This window comes from Corythoichthys intestinalis, chromosome 17 (genome assembly GCF_030265065.1).
Source record: "Corythoichthys intestinalis isolate RoL2023-P3 chromosome 17, ASM3026506v1, whole genome shotgun sequence".
Taxonomy (NCBI): domain Eukaryota; kingdom Metazoa; phylum Chordata; class Actinopteri; order Syngnathiformes; family Syngnathidae; genus Corythoichthys; species Corythoichthys intestinalis.
This window is the reverse complement of record NC_080411.1, coordinates 23,966,527-23,987,766: the sequence shown is the minus strand read 5'-3', so window position 1 is coordinate 23,987,766 and position 21,240 is coordinate 23,966,527. Positions and strand designations below refer to the sequence as shown.

Sequence of the window (21,240 nt, the reverse complement as noted above, 5' to 3'; positions counted from 1 at the left end):
ATAAGTAAGTGAACCACTGCCTAAGGAGACTTATAGAGGAATTGTAAAGAATTTTTACTGAACAATTTAATTCTGGTGTGTGCCCAATCACTGATGAGTGGTTTAAAGCTGCCCTGCCCAATATATATCATACACCTGGTAAGAATTGTCTTGATGAGACACATTGTCTGATGTGCATCATGGCTTGGTCAAAAGAGCTGTCTGAAAACCTGCGATCAAGGATTGTTGATTTGCGTAAAGCTGGGAAAGGATACAACACCATCTCTAAAAGTCTGAATGTTCTTTAATCGATAGTCAGAGAAGTTGTCTACAAATAGGGAGAGTTTGGCACTGTTGCTTCTCTCCCAAGGAGTGGCCGTCCACCAAAGATAAGAGAGAGCAGCAAAATGTCATGATTGTTTCAATCTCTCTACTCCAATATTTTTACAGGATATACTTTCTATCTAAGTATTTTGCCCCAATTGACGAATAACATTCTTGTGCTAAATTGAAAATGAAATATTCAAAATGCATTTATTCAGTACGACAGGGCAAAATTACTGCATAATGGTCAAAACGTCCGACTTCTTCCTCTCCCCAACAGTATTTTCTGCCACCGGTGTTAGCCTGGATTTTTTCATTTCGCTGCCCCGGCTTCGAAGACGGCGGGCTGGCAGTGCTCGTCCCCGGGAATGAACGCTGAAAATAGCCCATTCTCGGTGGACAAACTGGTCGACGTCAGAGCGGATGGCTGCTTGTTGCCAAGCCGAGGAAAGCGCATTCTCGGCGGGCACGCAAATAGGACCGAGTGGGCTGGATTGGACAGCCAAACCGGCCGACGTTGGAGCGGGGGGCTGCTCGTGGCCAAGCCGAGGAAAGCGCATTCTCGGCATGGTGTGTGACAAGCTGCCGGTCGTCGGTCGAGTAGCCTTCTCGGTGGACATGGAGCATTGTCAACCACTAAATCCAAGCCACCTCCTTATTAAAACGTGTGCCATGATCCCAGTATATGACATGGTATAAAACATATAGCTTACTAACTTCCGTGTCGGTACAATGGTCCCACAGTTGTCGGACTTGTTTTGGCCATTATCCGCGGGGAATGGGAACTTTTTGAAACCCAAAAAGGCTCACACGCCTCTCCCTGGTGCAGCAACAAAAGCCTGCAGCACATTAGGCTGGCATGATACGAAAAATAAACAAAATAATCCGCAAAATCAGCTGAATCTGCAGTCGTTCTGCAAACTGTAGTATTGGCTGTATACTGAAGATGATTAGACCGCTGACGTCAGTTTCGCATTCTTCATCAATCCAGGAAGTCACTCATTTTCATGGCGCTGCATTCAAAAAAATTGAAAAAACATATCCATCACCTCCACACACATCCAGGCGGTCCATTTCATACAGGAGCATAAAATACCACGTGAAATATGAAATAAACATGTTTTTTGCTGTCATAGGCACTTTAAAGTAATGTACGTACAATGAACATAGAACATATTTATTATTTGTTGTCAATTTGACCGTAGTCGATTTTAGCTGTACAAAACAAATTACAATCTACGCATATCTAGAATAATTGAAGTTGTCAACACACAATAATAGTGTAACTGATCTATATGTTGACCTTCTGGGGATCTAAATGAGTAGGTTTAAAACGAATCACCAAATGTAAAAATGTATTAAAATGTAAACATAGATTTTAAAATGCGAGTAAAAGTAAAAAGGTTTGTGATTTTAGAAAAATATATGCTAGAAATGTATATGCACACATTTAGGTAGATATTTTGTCTAATTAATTTCAAAAATCTCTATTTCAAAAAGATAAATCGGGAAAGCATTGTCTTTAAACAAGACATGTTAACTAAGCTCACCTGTACTGGATTTGAGTATTCTGCAGATCTAGTGCTAAACAGTGAGCGGTTCTGGGTATTATTCTGTACTAGCAGTACAGTCCATCGTTGCTTGGGTTTATGTTACGTGAATCCAACTGAATGGCAGATAAAACATACTTTCCTTAGAAATGCAGCTGTAATGTGATAACCGTAAAATGACACCATAAATAGCGTTAAAGCACAATCGCTTTTCCATCACTGTGAACGGTATTGTGATGTGCGACTTGGACACGGATGAGAGAGACAGTTTTTATGTTTCACACTTGCTGCTCTTGTGCCCCATACACCGGACGACCCCAACAGACAGCACCTTTATTTAACAGAAAACACCAGAACATAACAACAGCAGCCACCACTCTCTGTCATGATTGCAGAACTACCCATGAACCGTTGTGGGCGTAACGCATAATAAATTACAGTCGCTACAGTATATGTCAAAGCCACAACGTATCATCACAGCACATTTAAATTTATACATGAAACCGTAAATTTGAATGCTAACTGTCAATCACAAGAGACGCGTGTTTTGCCCAAAAGATGGCGCTGACGCCTCCACTTTCAGGGATTTTCTATCCTAATTTTTGTGGTTTGGAATTCATTTTACGCACTAAATGGAGGCCTACAGAGATTAAACCCATCTAAGAACACTCACAGAAACAAAGTACAACTGTCTAAACTTTTGTCAAAATCCGCCCAGCCATTTCGGAGTCCAGGGAACGAACACACACCCAGACAAAGTTCCATTTAAATATAAGTATAGATAAGATAGAGATACACTGTGACTTCAGTCCTGCTGTTGTTTAAAACTTATTGCACACTGTGACAACTTGGACAGATTGAGTCAAACCATGTGTGACATTGCACTGCAGCTTGTGTTGCTACTAAAAGTGAACACAGACACATTATAAGCACTGTTGCCTCTATAAAATGTAGACTGATTTGATTCACAGCTTGAAATCATTCTACAAACTTTTGCTCATTCTGCAGCTTTCATGTGTCTTGGCTTGAGTGCAGTGTTCATTTAGACATAGCTAATGAAGTTGACACAATTACTTTAATTAGGATATTTGACTCCAAGAGGGGGTTAAAATGTGACTGTTAATTGATGTGATGACAACATACTCTGATTAACATAATGTACTGGAGGTGGGAAAGCCTGCCAAAAGTACCAAATTGCTCAGTGTTGACACTCAAATAAATACAAACATTCACATCAAACAGATGCTTTAGAAAACGCAACTAGTGCAGTGCTTGTAAAACACGGCTAATGTGACGCTTTAACTCACAAATCTTTGATGACATTTTCACTAATTAAAACAGTTGCAGGGTATCTTAACATATCTGTGACATGCTATCATTTAAATACCTCAGCGTTGTTTTTTTTGTCAACAATGACGATAACAAAAATATTTCGTCTACGAGCACTATTTTCATGACAATGACAAGCCAAAAATGTGGCTTGGGAGACTAAAACATAATGAGACGACAACGGGACGTGTAACATAGTTTCTGTCATATGTTAACATTGCATGAGATTTTCATATTGTACGTTGAGTACGTCAGCTTGCATTGTAGCAGGGTTTGGGTCGTGTCACTAAAGCCTGAGTTATACTCCCGCGTTGCGGTGACGGCGTAGCGACTACGGCGTCATTCGACATTCGATAGTTCTGCGGTGAGGTAACGCGTTGCTCTGTAATTCACCGCCAAGCCACTAGAGGGACGTGGCGTTATGTTTGTACGGTTTTGGGGCATGCTTGTTTACTTCCGCTAGTCGGAGAAAAATAAACAATGCAAGATGGAACTCTTGAAAGTAAATATTCTGCTCATCAACACTGAATAAATATGGAACATACAAATGTTGACGGGCAGGCGACGCAGAAGACGGTTTCGAGGCGGTCTGGCCGACTTTTGATGCCGCACAGAGAGTTTTAGACTCGGCTGGAGAGAGCTAGCTGTGGCGGCTAGCTTCAAACTGGCGTCGAGCACTGCGTTCAAGGTCTGCAAAGCCCTCCAGCCTGATTTGTTTGCCGTGTCCTACAACCAGCCAGTGGGAAGCCATAGCAGATTTCTGGCGTCTAGGGAACTTCCCAAACTGCGTTGGGAGGCTTGATTTTAAGGTTATCATAAAAAGCACCGAGGCACTCTCAATCAGTGATGATGTATTGTGTGTGTGAACTGTCTGTTATTGAAAATTAAAGATCAAAACAACTCTTTTGACACCAAATCTGTGCTTTATTCTTCATATACTTGAAACATATGTACACAGTAAATGATGAAGTGCACCAACCAAAAATACGACATAAAGTGATAAAAAGTTGGCAGTTTTTGGCCGACTGGGTCACCGCTTCGTGTGGCCACTCGATTCCGACCACCCACGTCTCGATGGTTCTTCCATTTATTTATTTTTTCGATCGCCGACCTTGCCATTTGGCAATCACAATAATAATTTCTTGACGAGACTTGCTCTTCGATGATACTCCCGTCAGCTTGGTCCATTTTTGCGTGTAGAAAACAATGTTTGATTCTATTGTACAATGGCGGTGTTTTCGCGGTAAACCGGAAACAACAGTCTGAGCGGACCAATCACAGTCCGTTTTCGCTACGTCACACGCGTCTACGCGACGCGAAGGTTACAAAAATCGAGAGGTGCGCGTCAGGCTACGGCGTAGGGTCGTAACTCGATTCTTCCTTGACGGCGTAGGTCTGACGCGGAAGTATAACTCAGGCTTAATGTGAGATGTGCACCAGAGTTTAGGATGTGTCTAAATCTAGGCTGCACTTCAACTTGCTTGTTTTGAAACGCAGTAAGATTTGTTTTCATATCTTGGCCAGAGAGAACATGCAATGCTGCTTTAACCTTTAAAGGTCTGTGCTGAGTGATCATGAGACGTTAAATTTAAACCCTAGCGTTAGCGTAGCATTCACATTAGCTTCAGAATGGTGAGCGTCCTCTTAAAACACTGGCCAGTCTAAAGCAGAGCCACCTTGCTTTTCTGGTCGGTAAAACTAGAGGAGAGACAGTTGGTGAAATGGTATTTAGCTAATCCACCACTTCAGCTGTTTTGTTTTGTATATGAGCAATTACTGGGAAATACTGATTGCTTGCAACTTCTGGCTAGACTCTAAGAGTAGCAAAAAATAAATAGGTAAATAAAAATAAAATCCAAGACTTCCCAGTGTTAAACGCTCGGACATTTTTTTTTTACATACAGTTTGTGGCTTTCAGGTGGGTTTAATTGAAAATTATGTGTGCTGAGTGTGTATTATCATCACCAAGTTGGCGTTGTCCTTGTAGATGCTAAAATATGGGCTTGTCTGTCTATGTTCATTCAAAATTGTTGGAAATATTTATTTATTTTTGTACTAAAACCTTTGAATTTTACAAATGAAAACATTTTGAGTGACCGTCGACTAAAACTAGACGAAATTTGTAAGAGATTTCGTCGACTACTAGAAACCCGACGAAGACGAACACATTTTGAAATGACTAAAATATGACTAAGACTAGTAAGTATTTTCGTCCAAAAGACTAAAGCCTGAGTTATACTCCCGCGTTGCGGTGACGGCGCAGCGACTACAGCGTCATTCGACATTCGATAGTTCTGCGGTGAGGGAACGCGTTGCTCTGTAATTCATTGCTAAGCCACTAGAGGGGTGTGGCGTTATGTTTGTACGGTTTTGGGGCATGCTTGTTGACTTCTGCTAGTCTAGTTTAAGGGAGAAAAAATAAACAATGCAAGATGGAACTCTTGAAAGTAAATATTCTGCTCATCAACATTGAATAAATAATGAACATACAAATGTTGAGGGGCAGGCGACACAGAAGACGGTTTCAAGGTGGTCTGGCCGACTTTTGATGCCCCACAGAGAGTTTTAGACTCAGGTGAAGGGAGCTAGCTATGGCGGCTAGCTTCAAACTGGCGTCGAGCACTGCGTTCAAGGTCTGCAAAGCCTTCCAGCCCGATTTGCTTGCCGTGTCCTACAACCAGCCAGTGGGAAGCCATAGCAGATTTCTGGCGTCTATGGAACGTCCCAAACTGCGTTGGGAGCCTTGATTTTAACGTTATCATAAAAAGCACCGAGGCACTCTCAATCAGCGATGATGTATCGTATGTGAACTGTCTGTTATTGAACATTAAAGATCAAAACAACTCTTTTGACACCAAATATTTGCTTTATTCTTCATATACTTGAAGTGTGACACGTAAATAAGTCACAGACTCACAGCAAACATATGTACACAATAAATGAAGAACCCTAACCCTAAAAAGTTGGCAGTTTTTGGCCGACTGGGTCACCGCTTCATGTGGCCACTCGATTATGAACACACACGTCTCGGTGGTTCTTCCGTTTTTTTTTTTTTTTTTTTTTTTTATCAATCACCAACCTTGCCATTTGGCAATCACAATAATGTCTTGATGAGACTTGCTCTTCGATGATACTCGCGTCGGCTTGGTCCATTTTTGCGTGTAGAAAATAATGTTTGATTCTATTCTACAATGGCGGTGATCTCGCGCTGAACCGGAAACAACAGTCTGAGTGGACCAATCACAGTCCGTTTCTGCCACGTCATACGCGTCAATGCGACGTGAAGGTTAGAAAATTTGAGAGGAGCGCGTCAGGCTACGGCGCAGGGTCGTAACTCGGGTCTTCCTTGACGGTGCAGGTCTGACACAGAAGTATAACTCGGCCTTAAGACCAGAGGTGGGTAGAGTAGCCAAAAATTTTAACTTTAACACAAAAAAAAAAAAAAAAAAATTCTATCGCTGAATTGTTTCATTTTTAGTCAAATATCGTCCATGTTCCCACTTCGTTTATCATCTATATGATAACGATGCGCTGATTGGCTGAGAGAGCATGCATATATGCGCTGATTGGCTGAGAGAGCCTGCATGCTACTAGCCAGAGTGGACGGACCGCAGCAGTGTGAAACATGAGTCGCACCCAGTACTTTGCAATCCCAGTAGAAGACCGAATCTTACAGAATGGCATGCTCAAAGTTGACCACGAGAAGAGAAGTGGACAACAAAAATAGCTGTTTCAATGAGGAATGGACTGACAAATATGAGTCCATTTGAACAACTGCAAGTACCAAACCGATGTGCTTAATATGCTTCAAGACAGTTGCTCTGATAAAAAGTGAAAATGTGAAACGCCATTATGTTAAAGAGCACAGCTGTTTTGAAGATAAGTTTCCTCCTAAATCAGAATTGAGAAGGCAAGAAATTAACTGGTTGAAGCAGTCATATCAAGAGTCAAGCAAGGTTATAGTTAAATCTATGACACAACAACAAATTGCAACGGAGTGCACACTCAGAGTGTCGTGGGCGGTGGCCAAACATAAGAAGCTGTTCTCTGATGGAGTGTATGACTGAAGTGGCAGCAATGTTCGAAGGAAAAGAAAAGGAGGAAATTACAACAAAAATCAAACAAATCTCCAAATGCCATTTCTCTCATTGAACAGTGTTTTACAGTTAAAGTTACTGTCAATAGTTATTGTGTTTGCACCTTAATGGCAGAGCTTGCCATTTATGTTTTGTACATGTAAACATGTACTGTACTACTTGCACATGTTCTTTTTTGCCCAGCAGTGTTTTACAGTTACCAAATGTACTGTCAATAGTTAGTGTTTGCACCTTAATGACAGATCTGCAATTATTCAGTGTATATATGTAAATAATTTACCTGCATGTTTTTTTGTTTATTCGTTTTATTTTAAGTCAAGGAAATGTTTTGTCAATTTATTGTTATTTGATCAGTATGTGCATTGTATTTTTGTTCGGTCAAAAGAAAACCACCTTTACCACCTTTGACCTGCCCTGTGCTTGACCGACATTAATAAATGGACCCATGCTTGTATGAAAAAAAAAAAAAAAAATGTGGACCCATGATGTACAATAACCCATTACATTACCACATGAAGCCAAAGAAATACAAAAATAAATAAATACATTAAAAAAATAATAAATCATTGAATGACAGAAATGAAGCATTATTCGTCCAAAGAGCATGAGGGTCCTCTAGTGGAGAAAAAAGTTCCTAGTTTGAATAGTGATTAGTTCCTGAATAATTACTATTATCAAATTAAAAACATTATATCTTTGGTTTCCGCGGTCAATCGGTGCCAAGTAAAAACTGGGGCAGAGGTTAAAATCCGCGCTTTCGCGTCACGTTGAGGGCAGCGCTCTATGTAAAATACTTCATTTTTTACGGTGCTTTAAAGACGCCACGTGATTGAACAGGCTGGCATCATCATAGAATCGCAAGTTTGCGTTTGATTGGTATAATGGAGTCATGTGATTATTGTTGCGATATCTCATTGGCGAAATTAGTAGAGCTACTATTGGCAACGCAAAAAAAAAAAAAATCTAATATGTAGAATAAATGTAACAATTATTGTGTAAGCGTAGAGGTTTTTCTTCACAAATTTATTCATGTAAAACTAAAAGCTATGGCTTAGTAAAACTACTCTCAGAAGTACATTTTTCTGAAAAAGTTACTCAAGTAAATGTAACGGAGTACATTTAATGCGTTAACTCAGTTAAATGTAACAGAGTACATGTGATACGTTACTATCCACCTCTGACTGCCAAAAACAGCACTGAATACAGTGAAACCTTTTTCATCATATAATAAATGCAGACCAGTAAAGCAAAAAAAAAAAAAAAAAAAAAAAAAAGAATAGATTTATTAATATATGTGTCTACAGCTGCTGTTGTTTTTGCTCACTCCAGTCGCCTGTCAAGAACACAACAACGAATGATGAATATTTTTTCCCCCATTACATGAACAGATGAAAACCACTTCCAGAGTGGAGCAGCTGGCCTGTGAAGTTCTCCCCTAGAGGTAGTGTTGACAGCTTATGGCCATTTGTCCCTTCCGTCCTCAACACCCACAGTCAAATGTTTTGAGACATTTTCTCACCCAACTGAATAATGAAGTGTTTTTAAAACCTTTGAGTGCAAGTGTATGTTGTTGCTTTTTATTGAAAAAGACTACGAAAAGAAACGGACATGTAAATGATAGGAGACATGAAAATAAGCACCGCTAGGGAGGTGGGATGAAAGGATATAAAGAAGATGAGTAAGGTATAATGAAGTGAGGTGGAAGGAAGAGGGAGTAAATTAATTAAAAGAGCAGTTGTTCTGAGGAAAAATGAAGCAGATGGATGCTGAACTCCCTTCTGGGTCTGGTTGCACAACAATGGAAGATTAACAGTATCTACTTAACACTACCTTTAAAATTCAAGTTCTATGTTCAAAGACTATGTTAAAGAGGCCAAATAAAGTTGCAAAAATAGCAGCGGCACCTGATTAAAGAGCCACCCTCTTGGCCAAAGATCACACGCAGTCACACTCTGCCAATGTGAATGCAGCCTCAAAAGATGGGAAGACATCATGTTCTCCTTTTTTTTTTTTTCAACCCCAGGGACACCTGATTCATCCTTGATTGTGCTAATGTAATGAAATTTCTATATGAGCAAATGTTAAAAAAAGATATTAAAAACATATGTGGCTGACTCACAATTTTTTGGGATAACTTGTATTAGGTTATGCTTTTCTGCTGGTGAAATTATTTTTATGTTTCTGTTGAAGACTTTTTCAAAACTGACCGAAAAGGACCATTCTATTGCCCTACAACCCGCTTTAATTTGATTGCATGCAAGTCACTTTTCTCTCAGTCAGCTCCGAAAATGCATTACAGCTGATAAGTTATTTAAATCAACCAGTGCCTATTTTGTCTTTGTGTTCAGCATTCAGCTAGTTAGAAAGTGACTGTAATTTCTTGCCTCTTCTACTAGTAATTGGTTCTAAATCAGGTCATGCATTAAACTTTTTGAGTGAATTTGACAAGAATTAGTGGGCACACCTTCTTCTGTTCCATGTTGTTTTTGGCAAACTTTTAATTTTCGTCTTAGACTTTTGGACGAAAATATTTGTTCATTTTAGTCATATTTTAGTCTATTTTAGTTTTTGTCGTCGTACAGTTTTAGTCGACGAAATGTCAGAAAAATTTGTAAGTTTTAGTCCAAAGATACATACATAAACTAAGGTCTCCAACAATTTAAAATGGACATTGACAGACAAGCACATATTGTAGCGTCTGCGAGGACAACACCAACTTCGTGATGATAATACATACTCAGCAGAAAAACAGTACATTATTTTTACGCACCTTCGGTGTGTGAATGTGTGCACCCAAGTGTAAAAGTGTGCCAATGTAAAGCGCTTTGGGCATGGTAGCCATATAGATAAATGCGCTAGTACTCTCCATTTACCATTTACCCAACCCACCAAGACGCCACGAACTGTATGTAAAGAGTTTTCTGACAGTGCAAGATGATACGGGCCACGCTAAATGCTAAAGTTACGCTATGCTAACGCTATGAGTTACATTTAGTGTGTGATGATCACTCAGCACAGAACTTTAAAGGCTTTGCCTTTAGCATTGGAAAGAGATACATACATAAGACATGTTTTTGCATTCCCCCCCCCCCAAGTATAATTACAAAAAAAAAAAAAAATATATATATATATATATATATATGTATATATATATATATATATATATATATATATGTGTGTGTGTGTTTTTAAGCACTTCAAATTTAATAATTATTGTTATATAGTATAGTAATGTGTTTTAAACATGTTACTGTCCCACTGAATGATTTTTAAACAAGAATAAAGTAGTAGAAAAATGCTTGGCTTTACTAAATGCTCCATTGAGTGAGTCCATTCAAATCCGCTCAAGCTGCTCACATACACACAAAGAGTTGCCACAGCAACTGTTTAACAAGTTAAACAATGATTGACGCATGCAGCACTTTGAAGTTCGTGCCTTTGGCAACATCAAACCCAAACATCTGTCAATCATCACCTTTAATAAGCAACTGCAGTGCACGTGCACTGCCTGACGAACAAAGAGCAGGGAGGGAGGGAGGGAGAGTGAGAATACGGGCTCGGCTCTGGACAGCTCATCTGTATTTTTTTTTTTTTTTTTTTTTAAAACATCTCTGCGATGGACTGAGGGCGCGAAATTTGAAGCGTGAAGTTGGGAGGGATCACTGTATGTTACTATTCACGTAATGCAGGGTCTGTCATGTTTACAAATGCCAGAAAGCAATGTATAGGGTATGGTTTACTTTCACTCATTTGTATGAAATAGGGCCTTCCCCTAAAAACTGACGAATGACCGTGAGGTTTTCAAAGTTTCATACAGTGTCATTTTCATTTTTTGTTTTTTTTACCCTTTACGTATTAATAAATGATTTGTCCTTTAATCCTTCCATCAAACAAATACTGTACAGTTCACCTTTGCATAACATTTCTAGAACATTTAGTTGACTAGCATAAAGATGTACTTCTAAACAAGTTAACACTGACGACTGCACCAAAGTACTCTGTCAAGTTTGCCCTTCAAGGTAGGCTGGTATCTTGGCTTGCTGCAGTAACTTTGTGCCTTCTTTTTATGAGCTCTAGTTACGCCAGTCGACCTCCTCCCATTTGAGGTAGGATGACACCGGCACCAGAGTGCATATAATGGAGTCAACAAATTTCATAGAAATAGGGACCGTTGTCACATTAATAAGCCATATGACATTACATCATGTCACCCATATACCTGTCGAAGACTGCTACACTCAGTTGATGAGTGGACACTTTATCCTTGGGTTATTTCAGGTCTTGAGCAGGCAGGTTCATTTGTGTGTAGTTTACGTGCCCTTGTACGAGTGTTTGTTTACCCCATCTTTCTCCCCATTGACCCCAAATTGCATATTAGGTTAAATCTAAATTTCCCACTTGAGTGTGTGTGTCTGTCTGTGTGTCTGCCCTCTGTCTAGTAACTTGTCTAGGCTACAATTCCGTCTAATAGAGTCCTACTCATCATGACCCCACACAGAGTAAACAGTGACACAAATAGAGATCATTAGAATAAAAATATAATTAATGTTGTAATCATGCCTTGGGAATGTTTTGGTCTTTTTGAATACATAATTTGGTGGAAGGTCAAGAGTCAATGCAACTACACGAATAATACTGAAAATGCTCCGGAGCCATTAATCTTGATTCTAAAGATGCTTTTAGGTGATCATGACATTACATCTACAAGTCATCGTTTTGTTGACAGATATGTTTCCATGGCTGTACTGTACTGTACTGGTTAGCCACACAATCAAAACCTACTGAGTGTACCACATAGACTTTAGTAGTTGATAGAGTTGTCCGATAATGACTAGGGATGGAAATCGAAATCCGATTCCAATTCCGAACCGGTTCTTAGTGTTTCGAGGGCTCGACATCACAATGAAAAGCCTTACCGATCCCTTTAACGATTCCTAAAGACGCGTATTGCGTCGTCACGTGACGTGACGTGTCAGACGTGGCCAGACGCATCAAAATAGCATGGCGCCAAGAACCACTCGCTCCAAAGTTTGGCTACACTTCACCAGGAAAGAGGGTGAAAATGAAAGGTTATGATGGTTTAGCATGAGCATTGCAGCCGTAAACATAACAATGACAGCACGTAGGTTCAAACGCTCGAAAGGTTGTCTTCATTTCACGAGGAAAAACAACAAAGCGACTTGCAGTCATTGCAAGGTGTAGATAACTGGGAGATAATTCGGGAGGGAATACGATTGCACTGTCCTCACCGAGATGCTAAGGCTCAGTCCTGGCTATACAGCTAGCTAAACTCCCAAATGACAATGCAGAAGATGTTGGTATAATTTGCTGACTTTATTCAACCATCACTTGAAGAGTGGAACTAAAAATAGAAATTAAACAAATCAATTTCGTCCACAATAACAAACAGGTTCGCATCAACGTAAATCAGCAATGATTAGCTGTTAATACAGTAATAACACAAACGGTTAGCATGGGTTCGCTAGCATTAGCACATCATTCAAACCACTACACAACTGGATTTAAGTGTCCGATCGCGAGTGGAAACACACAACAACAACAACACAAAAGATGACACATACAGGCGTTGCCTCTGTCGATATTTTACAAACATTAACAAAGAACGTAGGCTCGTAGCAGTGTTTTCCTCTCTCACTAACTCACTCACTCGCTTGGATGCTTTGTAGCTGCACTTTTTCTTCGCGTGTAAGCGTGCTCTTCTTCACGTGAGCCCATTCTTTTTCACGTGAAGAAGCGCAAGCGCGCCCCCACTTGAGCGTAAAAGCACACTAAAAACTAAAAGGCATGCATTTCAATATAATGGTAAATAATACACTTTAACACATATTGCCAAAGGCAGAACAACGACCAATATGCCAATATATACCTTTTTTAAAAAAAAAATTCTATTAGAAAAATGTTTCAGCAAAATGTTACACATTCTTGTGTATTTGCCACTTATTTCCACAGTTAACATTGAGACTTTGGGCCTCTTCTGACCTCGTTGTGAGTTTGTAAGGTTGTGACATCTGATTAAACAAACTCGATGCCAATCAAATCAAAACATTTGTTCTTCTTTTCCCCTAAATTAGAATCAATAAGAGAATTGATAAATAATCGAATCATTAAGCAACATCGATAATGAAATAGGAATCGTAAAAATCGTATCAATTCCCATCCCTAATAATGCCTTTTTAACCGATAACCAATATCCCGATATTGTCCAATTCCAAAAATCCAATACCGATATCAAACCGATACCGATATATGCCGTCATGGATTTAACATATTATGGCTAATTGTATTTTGATGCCCCACTGGATGCTTTAATACTGCTAAATGAAACAACGTCAAGGTTTTCCAAATAAACATTCTGTGGAAAATAAGAACAACTGCAACTGAAAAATTGTGGGAAAAGTGCCTATATTGCACGACTATATTTATTGCTGAAATCAGAATAGTGCAAACATCAGTGTTTTGGCTCAAGTGCAAGTGCAAAGTGCCAATAAGGCGCTTATTATGTCATCAATGTGTGTGTGGGTGCTAGAGATTGACCAATTATCGACGCAGATATTTGGGAAATTTGACGTAGACGTATATATATTTTTTAAATCCGACCGGCCGGTATGAAAAAATCCATTTAAAACTGGGTTATTTTGGCTCAGATGCAGCCATGTCTCTCCTGTCTGCTGTCTCCTGCACTCGTATTCACCCCGTCCTCTAATTGGTTAAATGGTAAATGGAGTTACACTTGTATTGCACCTCAGGCACTTCTGCAGCTATTATTTTCTATTCGTGTGATTAAATAATCAAGCTTTAGGCAGTTCAGTGTTTGCATTATTAATTTTTTCTACGCCAATTTTTACACTTTTACTGACTAACTACTAATAATCAGTATCGGTCCCGAAAAACCCATATCGGTCGATCTCAAGTGGGTTCACAAATGAACAGATTGCGAACACATCAGGCTTTAAAGAGAAGTCAGACGCTTGAGTAAAGTTGAATTGGCTTTACTGTGGTCATCATTCAAAACATTGTGTCAATTATATGAAATAACGTCACAAATAAAGCTAAGTATACACCACGTGCCAATTTGAATAGCCACTCGTAGTACAGCTTGCAAGCAATGAAATAAAATCAGCACATTTTACCAGTAAACGAAATATACACATCTCCAATATACCGTATTGGCCCGAAAATAAGACGGTGTTTTTTTGCATTGAAATAAGACTGAAAAAGTGGGGGTCGTCTTATATTCGCGGTCTAGACATTATACCCATTCACGACACTAGATGGCACCAGATATCATTGAAGCGATGTTCTGTCATTACAGATCTCAGATACTCTCATGTTTAACCAGTTTGCTTTATTATATTGCAATGTTTTTCCTTATTCAGATGTGTTTCAAGACAACAGTTACAGTTAGACTTCACTTTGATGGTTAATGCAGTTATTGCAATTTTGTTGTTTTATCACAATAGATTAGTTTATTTACATTTCAAAAACCAGAAGCCATTCATTTTCGAATGTGATTGTACTTTAGTTTACATATTTAAATATTCAGATATTAAGATTTAAATGATGCAAAATAACATGCTTTTTCTCTCAAATATATTGTTATAATCATTTGTTTCAGACGTATTGTAATTATTTTCTGCATAAAAATTAATTTGGTGTTCAAACAGTCTTTTTTCAAACTTGAGTCTTGAAAAAGAGGGGGTCGTCTTATATTCAGGGCCGTCTTATATTCATGCCAGTACGGTACAACACAACGCTCATGAATATAAAATAAAGAAAGAATATACCTTACAAACAATGCTTGCATAAGGCACAAACAATGTGGCGAGATGCCAAGAACTGCTATGGTTCATTGGCGGCAGATGTTAGCTTGTCCATTTAGCTCTCTCTCATTGCAATGAGCTAGTGTCGAGATACAGTAAGAGTACGTCAGCAGAAAGGGCTGGGATTATCAACCGTAATTACACATAAACACCAGCGGAGGGGGTCAAAACACCAGAAACAAAGGCAGGCACTACGTGTCCAAACTTTTTGCAAAGGGGGCCAGATTTGGTGCGGTAAAAATGTGGGGGGCCGACCTTGGCTGACGTCCTTTACGTAGAACAATATAAGCACATTTTAGCAAGCCATTCTGGTTGTTACATTTGCTTTATTATTTATATTAATTAATAATTTTAACAATCTCGCAACTAGCCTTTGTGGCGTTCTCTTTCGACCCTCGGGCTCTTGCAAAATACTGCTGTTGTGAAGTTCTTCAATTTTTCTTTGCGTATCTTCCCTATAATCTTGTCGTGCATGTCAGTGTGTCTTGTTTGGTAATATCACCTCACACTGAACTCTTTACAAACAGCGACTGCCTTTTTTGCAAATGAGGCAGACACAGTTGTTGTGTATTTTAGTGAAGAATTAGTCCAATTTCCACCTGTCCTTGTAGCGTCGGCCGTCACAGTCGACTTTCTTTTTCATGTTGATTGTCGCCATTTCATTCGAAGTAGAGGGTCACACGGGGTGATGTTGCCCAGAGTGCTGCTGCCTTTTAGTGGGTAAATGAGGAGCAGCATTTAGTGTGTAAGCTACTTCATATGCTGGTAGCAGTACTGCTGACCAATTTATCAAGTCTGTGTGCGGGCCATACGTTGTTGATTTTATGACAGAGGCTGGGGGCCGAATGAAATTTGACAACGGGCCGCATTTGGCCCCCGGGCCGGAATTTGGACATGTCTGCACTACGTGGACATGACAGCACTGCCATATGCATATTGGCCCAAATCCGAAAATGAAAAACTGATATCTATATTGTCCAATATCATTCTGTATAGCTTTTATCGGCCGATATTATAAGCTACCCGATAATATCGGATAACCCTAGTAGTTGATTTTTTGTTCACCTTCATACTACAAAGTAATTATGATACAATGCATACTTGCTACATCAGAACTTTAAATGTCCATACTGTGTTGCATAGCATAAACAGATATTTGTTTCCATGTGCCTTGTAAATGATTAGTGACTTCTACCCAATGTCAGCTGCAATAGACTCCTGTGCTACACTAGTGAGGATATTAAATGGATGGTATCCAAAACTGGTCACAGTGATATTAATAATTTATAGGGCAAGTGACTATTTTGGATAATTAAAAATAATCCTTGATGCTAAACAACAAAATGTACGTGGACATCACATTTTGGGTCATGTAGGTAACACTTGTATACCAAATACAAAACAAACATACAAAAATAGTCACTTACCCTCTAAAGGGTGAGCTAATGTGTTTAAGAGCAGAAAATACGAACACAGAAAGACACACACACACACAAAAAAAAGACATAAGAAGAAATAAGATGTTCAGAAGTTGATTACAGACAGACAACGTCCTTTATCAAATTAGCCCTCCAACCCACCCACACAGAGTATCAACATGGCCATCTGGAGGTGTACTGTATATTTGGCAAAGTGTCATACTTGGCTTGTTTTCTCAGTCTGAACCCTGCTGGTTATTTTGTTCAGTCTGATTCACAACACATGACACAAATCCTAATGTAGTTAACAGCATTATTAATTTAACTAAATGAATCAATTAAGCTAATATATAATTAGAAACGAAAATATTCCATTCATTACTTGTTTAGTGCCTGTATACAATTTAAAATAGCATAAAAAACAAGTGGAGGAAGCTCGATCGAGCGTTTTATACTGTGTAAAGTAATAGGCTTTTCCTTATAAAGGTTATTTGATTTGTCCTGTTGTAGAAGCTGAAGTACAGTCCCTACAGGAGTCATTTAGTGACACTGAGTGTTAATGAAAGGTATTGCAGTTGTGACAACCACATTGAAATTAAAACACACAATAAAACTTGCCCACAAATGTTTTTTTTTTTTTCATTTTCTGTTGAATGCGTTTTTTGTTTTTGTTTTTGTTTAAATATATATTTGGAGACAATTTTTGGCCAACGATGCTGTATTTGGGTTGTGTTATATGTTGCTGCCAGTGTTTAAAAATTAGTATTCATATTATTGTTATACTGTGACATATGTGACATATGTGACTGTGGCATACACAAGGATTTAAGAGCAGATTATTTATTTACATTAATTCTATAAGTACCTTAAAATTGGTTAAGGTTTTGTAATAAAAAGTGTTTTATTTTTAACAAATAATATGAGGCCAGCTATCTAGATTTTTATTCAGAGAATGGGAATGTTTTTAGCATTTATGTAAATCATTAAGAGCTGAGATGTGTAGGTTTTCTGTGTCCTAACCAGAGGTGGGCAGAATATCCAAAAACTTTTACTCAAGTAAGAGTAGCGTTACTTTTAAATAATATTACTCCAGTGAAAGTATCAGTAGTCAACCAAAAATTTACTCAAGTACAAGTAAAAAAATATTCCTTGAAAAGAATACTCAAGTCACGAGTAACATTGTGAGCAACTGTGTACAATGTTGGATTTTGTTTTTCTCAGCACATCACTTCATCCATATGAACTATTATTGTTGTACTGTACAAAAACCTATTACATGACAACATTAGGTCAAAAAGATGATACAAAAATCATTAAAGTTAGACCATAACACTATGAAACAACACCTGTCCAAACAGCATGAGTGCCCTCTAGTGGAGAACAAACATTGTTACCTCTGATTGGTATATTGGAGTCATGCGGTTATTGTTGCAACGCCTCATTGGCAGTGTTGGGAATAACGCTGTTATAAATAACGCCGTTACATAACAGCGTTATTTTTTCAGTAACGGGGTAATCTAACTAATTATTTTTTTCCGCCGTTACAACGCTGTTACCGTTACTAACGGTCAAAAGCGGTGCGTTACTTACTTTGAATAAATTGAAGAAACTACCAGCCGTAGCCAGTCTACTCTGCTCTGTTTATTTGTTATCCAAGACTTGGGGTGTGTTCAGGTTCATGGCAATGAAAATAGTAAACACACATAGCCTACCTTTGCAAGAACGATGGAGTTGCCGTTTGATACGGTCATAATGTGCAGGTCCTGCACACATCCGCGGCAAAACTGTTCGTAGCTTTGTAGCGATTTGTAATTTCGGAATCGCTGATGAGTTTCGTAACATATACTAAACAATAAATACAGCAGAATGTCCATTTTGCGTAATTGCGGAAGCCCGTCGACATCTTTACTCTATTTGTCTTCGGCTTGCTCAAAAGGGTCAACATTGTTCACATCCTTAAGTTTGATTACATACCTGTTCTTCGCCTTAGTAACGAGTTTGTCTCTTTATCGAACTGCCAAGTTAAAGTTTAATGTCCTGCGAGCCAGACCTGCTTCAAATATGGCTGTGTTGTCGTCAAATCTCACGTGATCCCCGATTCTGTGACATAAACGCTCGAGCCTAATAGCGCAAGTACTCCAGAGCCGGTGTTTTCCAACACAAACCGGAACAGCGCTTGCGGCAAACACACGCGCAAAACAGATGCAGAGGGATATGATGGCAGAGCATTCAGAGGAAAATGTGTCTTTTACGAGGTGGAGATATAAACACTACTTCAAGTTGGTCGAAATTATAGGAAAAAACGTGCAAGTAAAGTGTAATTTATGTCCCGGGGCAAAGCTTTTGTCTCTGTGGTAAGCAATTCAAATCTGTTTATTGTTGTTGCACTTCAAGTGAAGGATAAATCTGTTGCTGGCTTTGACATACAACAACTTCTTTTTAAAGTAACGGAAATAGTTACTTTCCCTGGTAACTTGTTACTTGTACTAGAGAGTAATTCAGTTACTAACTCAGTTATTTTTTGGAAGAAGTAGTGAGTAACTATAACTAATTACTTTTTTAAAGTAACGTGCCCAACACTGCTCATTGGTGACACTGAGACAGCCACTGTCAGTATCTCTGGCAAAAATAAAGTCATTATGTAGAATAAAGACAAAAAAATTAACAACTCTAGTGTAGGCCAAAGTATTGGAGTAAGAGTAGTGTTTCTTCACAAATCTACTCAAGTAAAAGTAAAAAGTATTGTGTGGTAAAACGACTCTAAGAAGTACATTTTTCTCAAAAAGTTACTTAAGTAAATGTAACTGAGTAAATGTAACGTGGTACTACCCACCTCTGGTCCAAACTAACCAATACAAAAATTAATAGATGTATTTTTTGGGGGGGATAAGGTACAACATATTGCACACATTTACATCCAGCAGCGGTACTGTTAAGGTAATCAAACCAATATTTACATCATTTGACAGTATTTTGGTCTGACTTAGATGTGTTGCATAGAAATGATTGAGACCTATTTTGATCAAATCCTTTGCTTGCAAATGTGAACTCATCTCATCATACTCCTTTGATACACAAAACCGCAACAGATTGCCAGTAGGCTGCCTGAAATTTTAGCGCATTTGTGGGTGAACATTACAAATCAGAAAGATTTTCACATAGCCACTTTAAAATGCTTCGATACGGCTCATATGTTGCATTGTATCCTCGGTTCGTCATCCCAGACTAAATATACCAGACTTTATAAAAAGAAGCAAACATGCCTGCAGCTGATTTTGGAAAGAGGAGGGTAAAAAGAGCAGAGACAAAAGCTTCACACTGGAGGGATAAAAAGGATGAGGGGGTGCAGTAGAGGAGAGATGATGGTGGTGGTGAGTTAGCAATAGAAAGAGAGAAAGTGGAAGAGAGAGAGCAAGAGAACTGTTTATGTGCGTGTTGTGGGTTAAAAGCTCCAAGACAACCACAGCTGAGGAGAGTCAAGGTTGGATCCACTTTTGGAGGAATTCACTTTTTCAATGGGAATAATGAAAGACTCTTAAGTCCTCCTCATCCCACTCCAACATGTTCTTCTTCCAGCTTGTCATCATGTCCGGCACGGTTCTGCTGGCCTACTACATGGAGTGCACCGACCTTTTCAGCGTACACGTGCAGGGCTTCTTCTGCAACGATGCTGAGCTGATGAAGCCGTATCCCGGAACGGAAGAGGCCAGCTTTGTACCCCCTCTCATCTTATACTGTGTGGTGGCCGCTGCTCCAACTGCTATTGTGAGTAAATCAAATTCATTTTGACAAACATTTTACTAAGCGCAAAGTACTGTTCATTTTTACACATGCCTTTATGCATCCATCTTGTGTCAGTATGTGCACAGTATGTGTATGAGTGTATTAATAGTCCTCATAATGGGCAGAACACATACCCCCCAACGAGCTTTCACGCAAACATTTAAATGTATTGGGAATTTTTACAGTCTGTATTTAAGTTGAAAGCAGTGGGAGAACATGACAACCACACACAGAAAGCTCAGACTCCAAAACTAAACCCGAGAACGGTGAGGCAGATGTTCCACCAGACCACTCTTCCAACCTGTTGCCCTATTTGGATTGGTATGAAAAAGTATCCGAACCTTTAGGAATTCTCACATTTCTGCATAAAATCACCATCAAATGTGATCTGATCTTTGTAGAAATCACACAGATGAAGAAAGTGTGTCTGCTTGAACTAAAACCATCCAAACATTTATACGTTTTCATATTTTAATGAAGATAGTATGCAATCAATGACAGAAGGGGGAAAAATACGTAAGTGAACTATCACATTTAATATTTTGTAAATACTTTGTACATTGGAGTGTGCCAATGATTTCTGCCAGTGAAGTCTTTAGTAGACACTCTAGGGTTCTTTTTTTTTTTTTTTACCTCTATGAGTATTCTGCGCTGAATTCTTGGCGTCATCTTTGGTGGTGTGGCACACCTTGGAAGAGAAGGAACAGTGCCAAACTCTCTCCATTTGTAGACAACTTCTCTGACTGTCGATTGATGAACATCCAGACTTTTAGAGATGGTTTTGTGTCCTTTCCCAGATTAATACAAATCCACAATCCTTGATCGCAGGTCTTCAGACTGCTCTTTTAACCGAGCCATGTTGCACTTCACACAATTCTTCTCATCAAGCCAATTCTTACCAGGTGCGTGTTTTATAGTG

The 21,240-nt window shown here is 39.0% G+C and overlaps 1 protein-coding gene across 2 annotated transcripts in view; it reads left to right on the top strand.

Annotated features, from left to right (window-relative positions):
* Positions 1-21,240, top strand: part of plppr1 (phospholipid phosphatase related 1) — a 98,452-nt gene that overhangs the window by 30,123 nt on the left and 47,089 nt on the right. For both annotated transcript variants that reach the window (XM_057818390.1, XM_057818391.1), the window contains exon 3: positions 20,115-20,303. In XM_057818390.1, the coding sequence (XP_057674373.1) occupies positions 20,115-20,303 (189 nt within the window). The remainder of the gene's footprint in view (positions 1-20,114; positions 20,304-21,240) is intronic.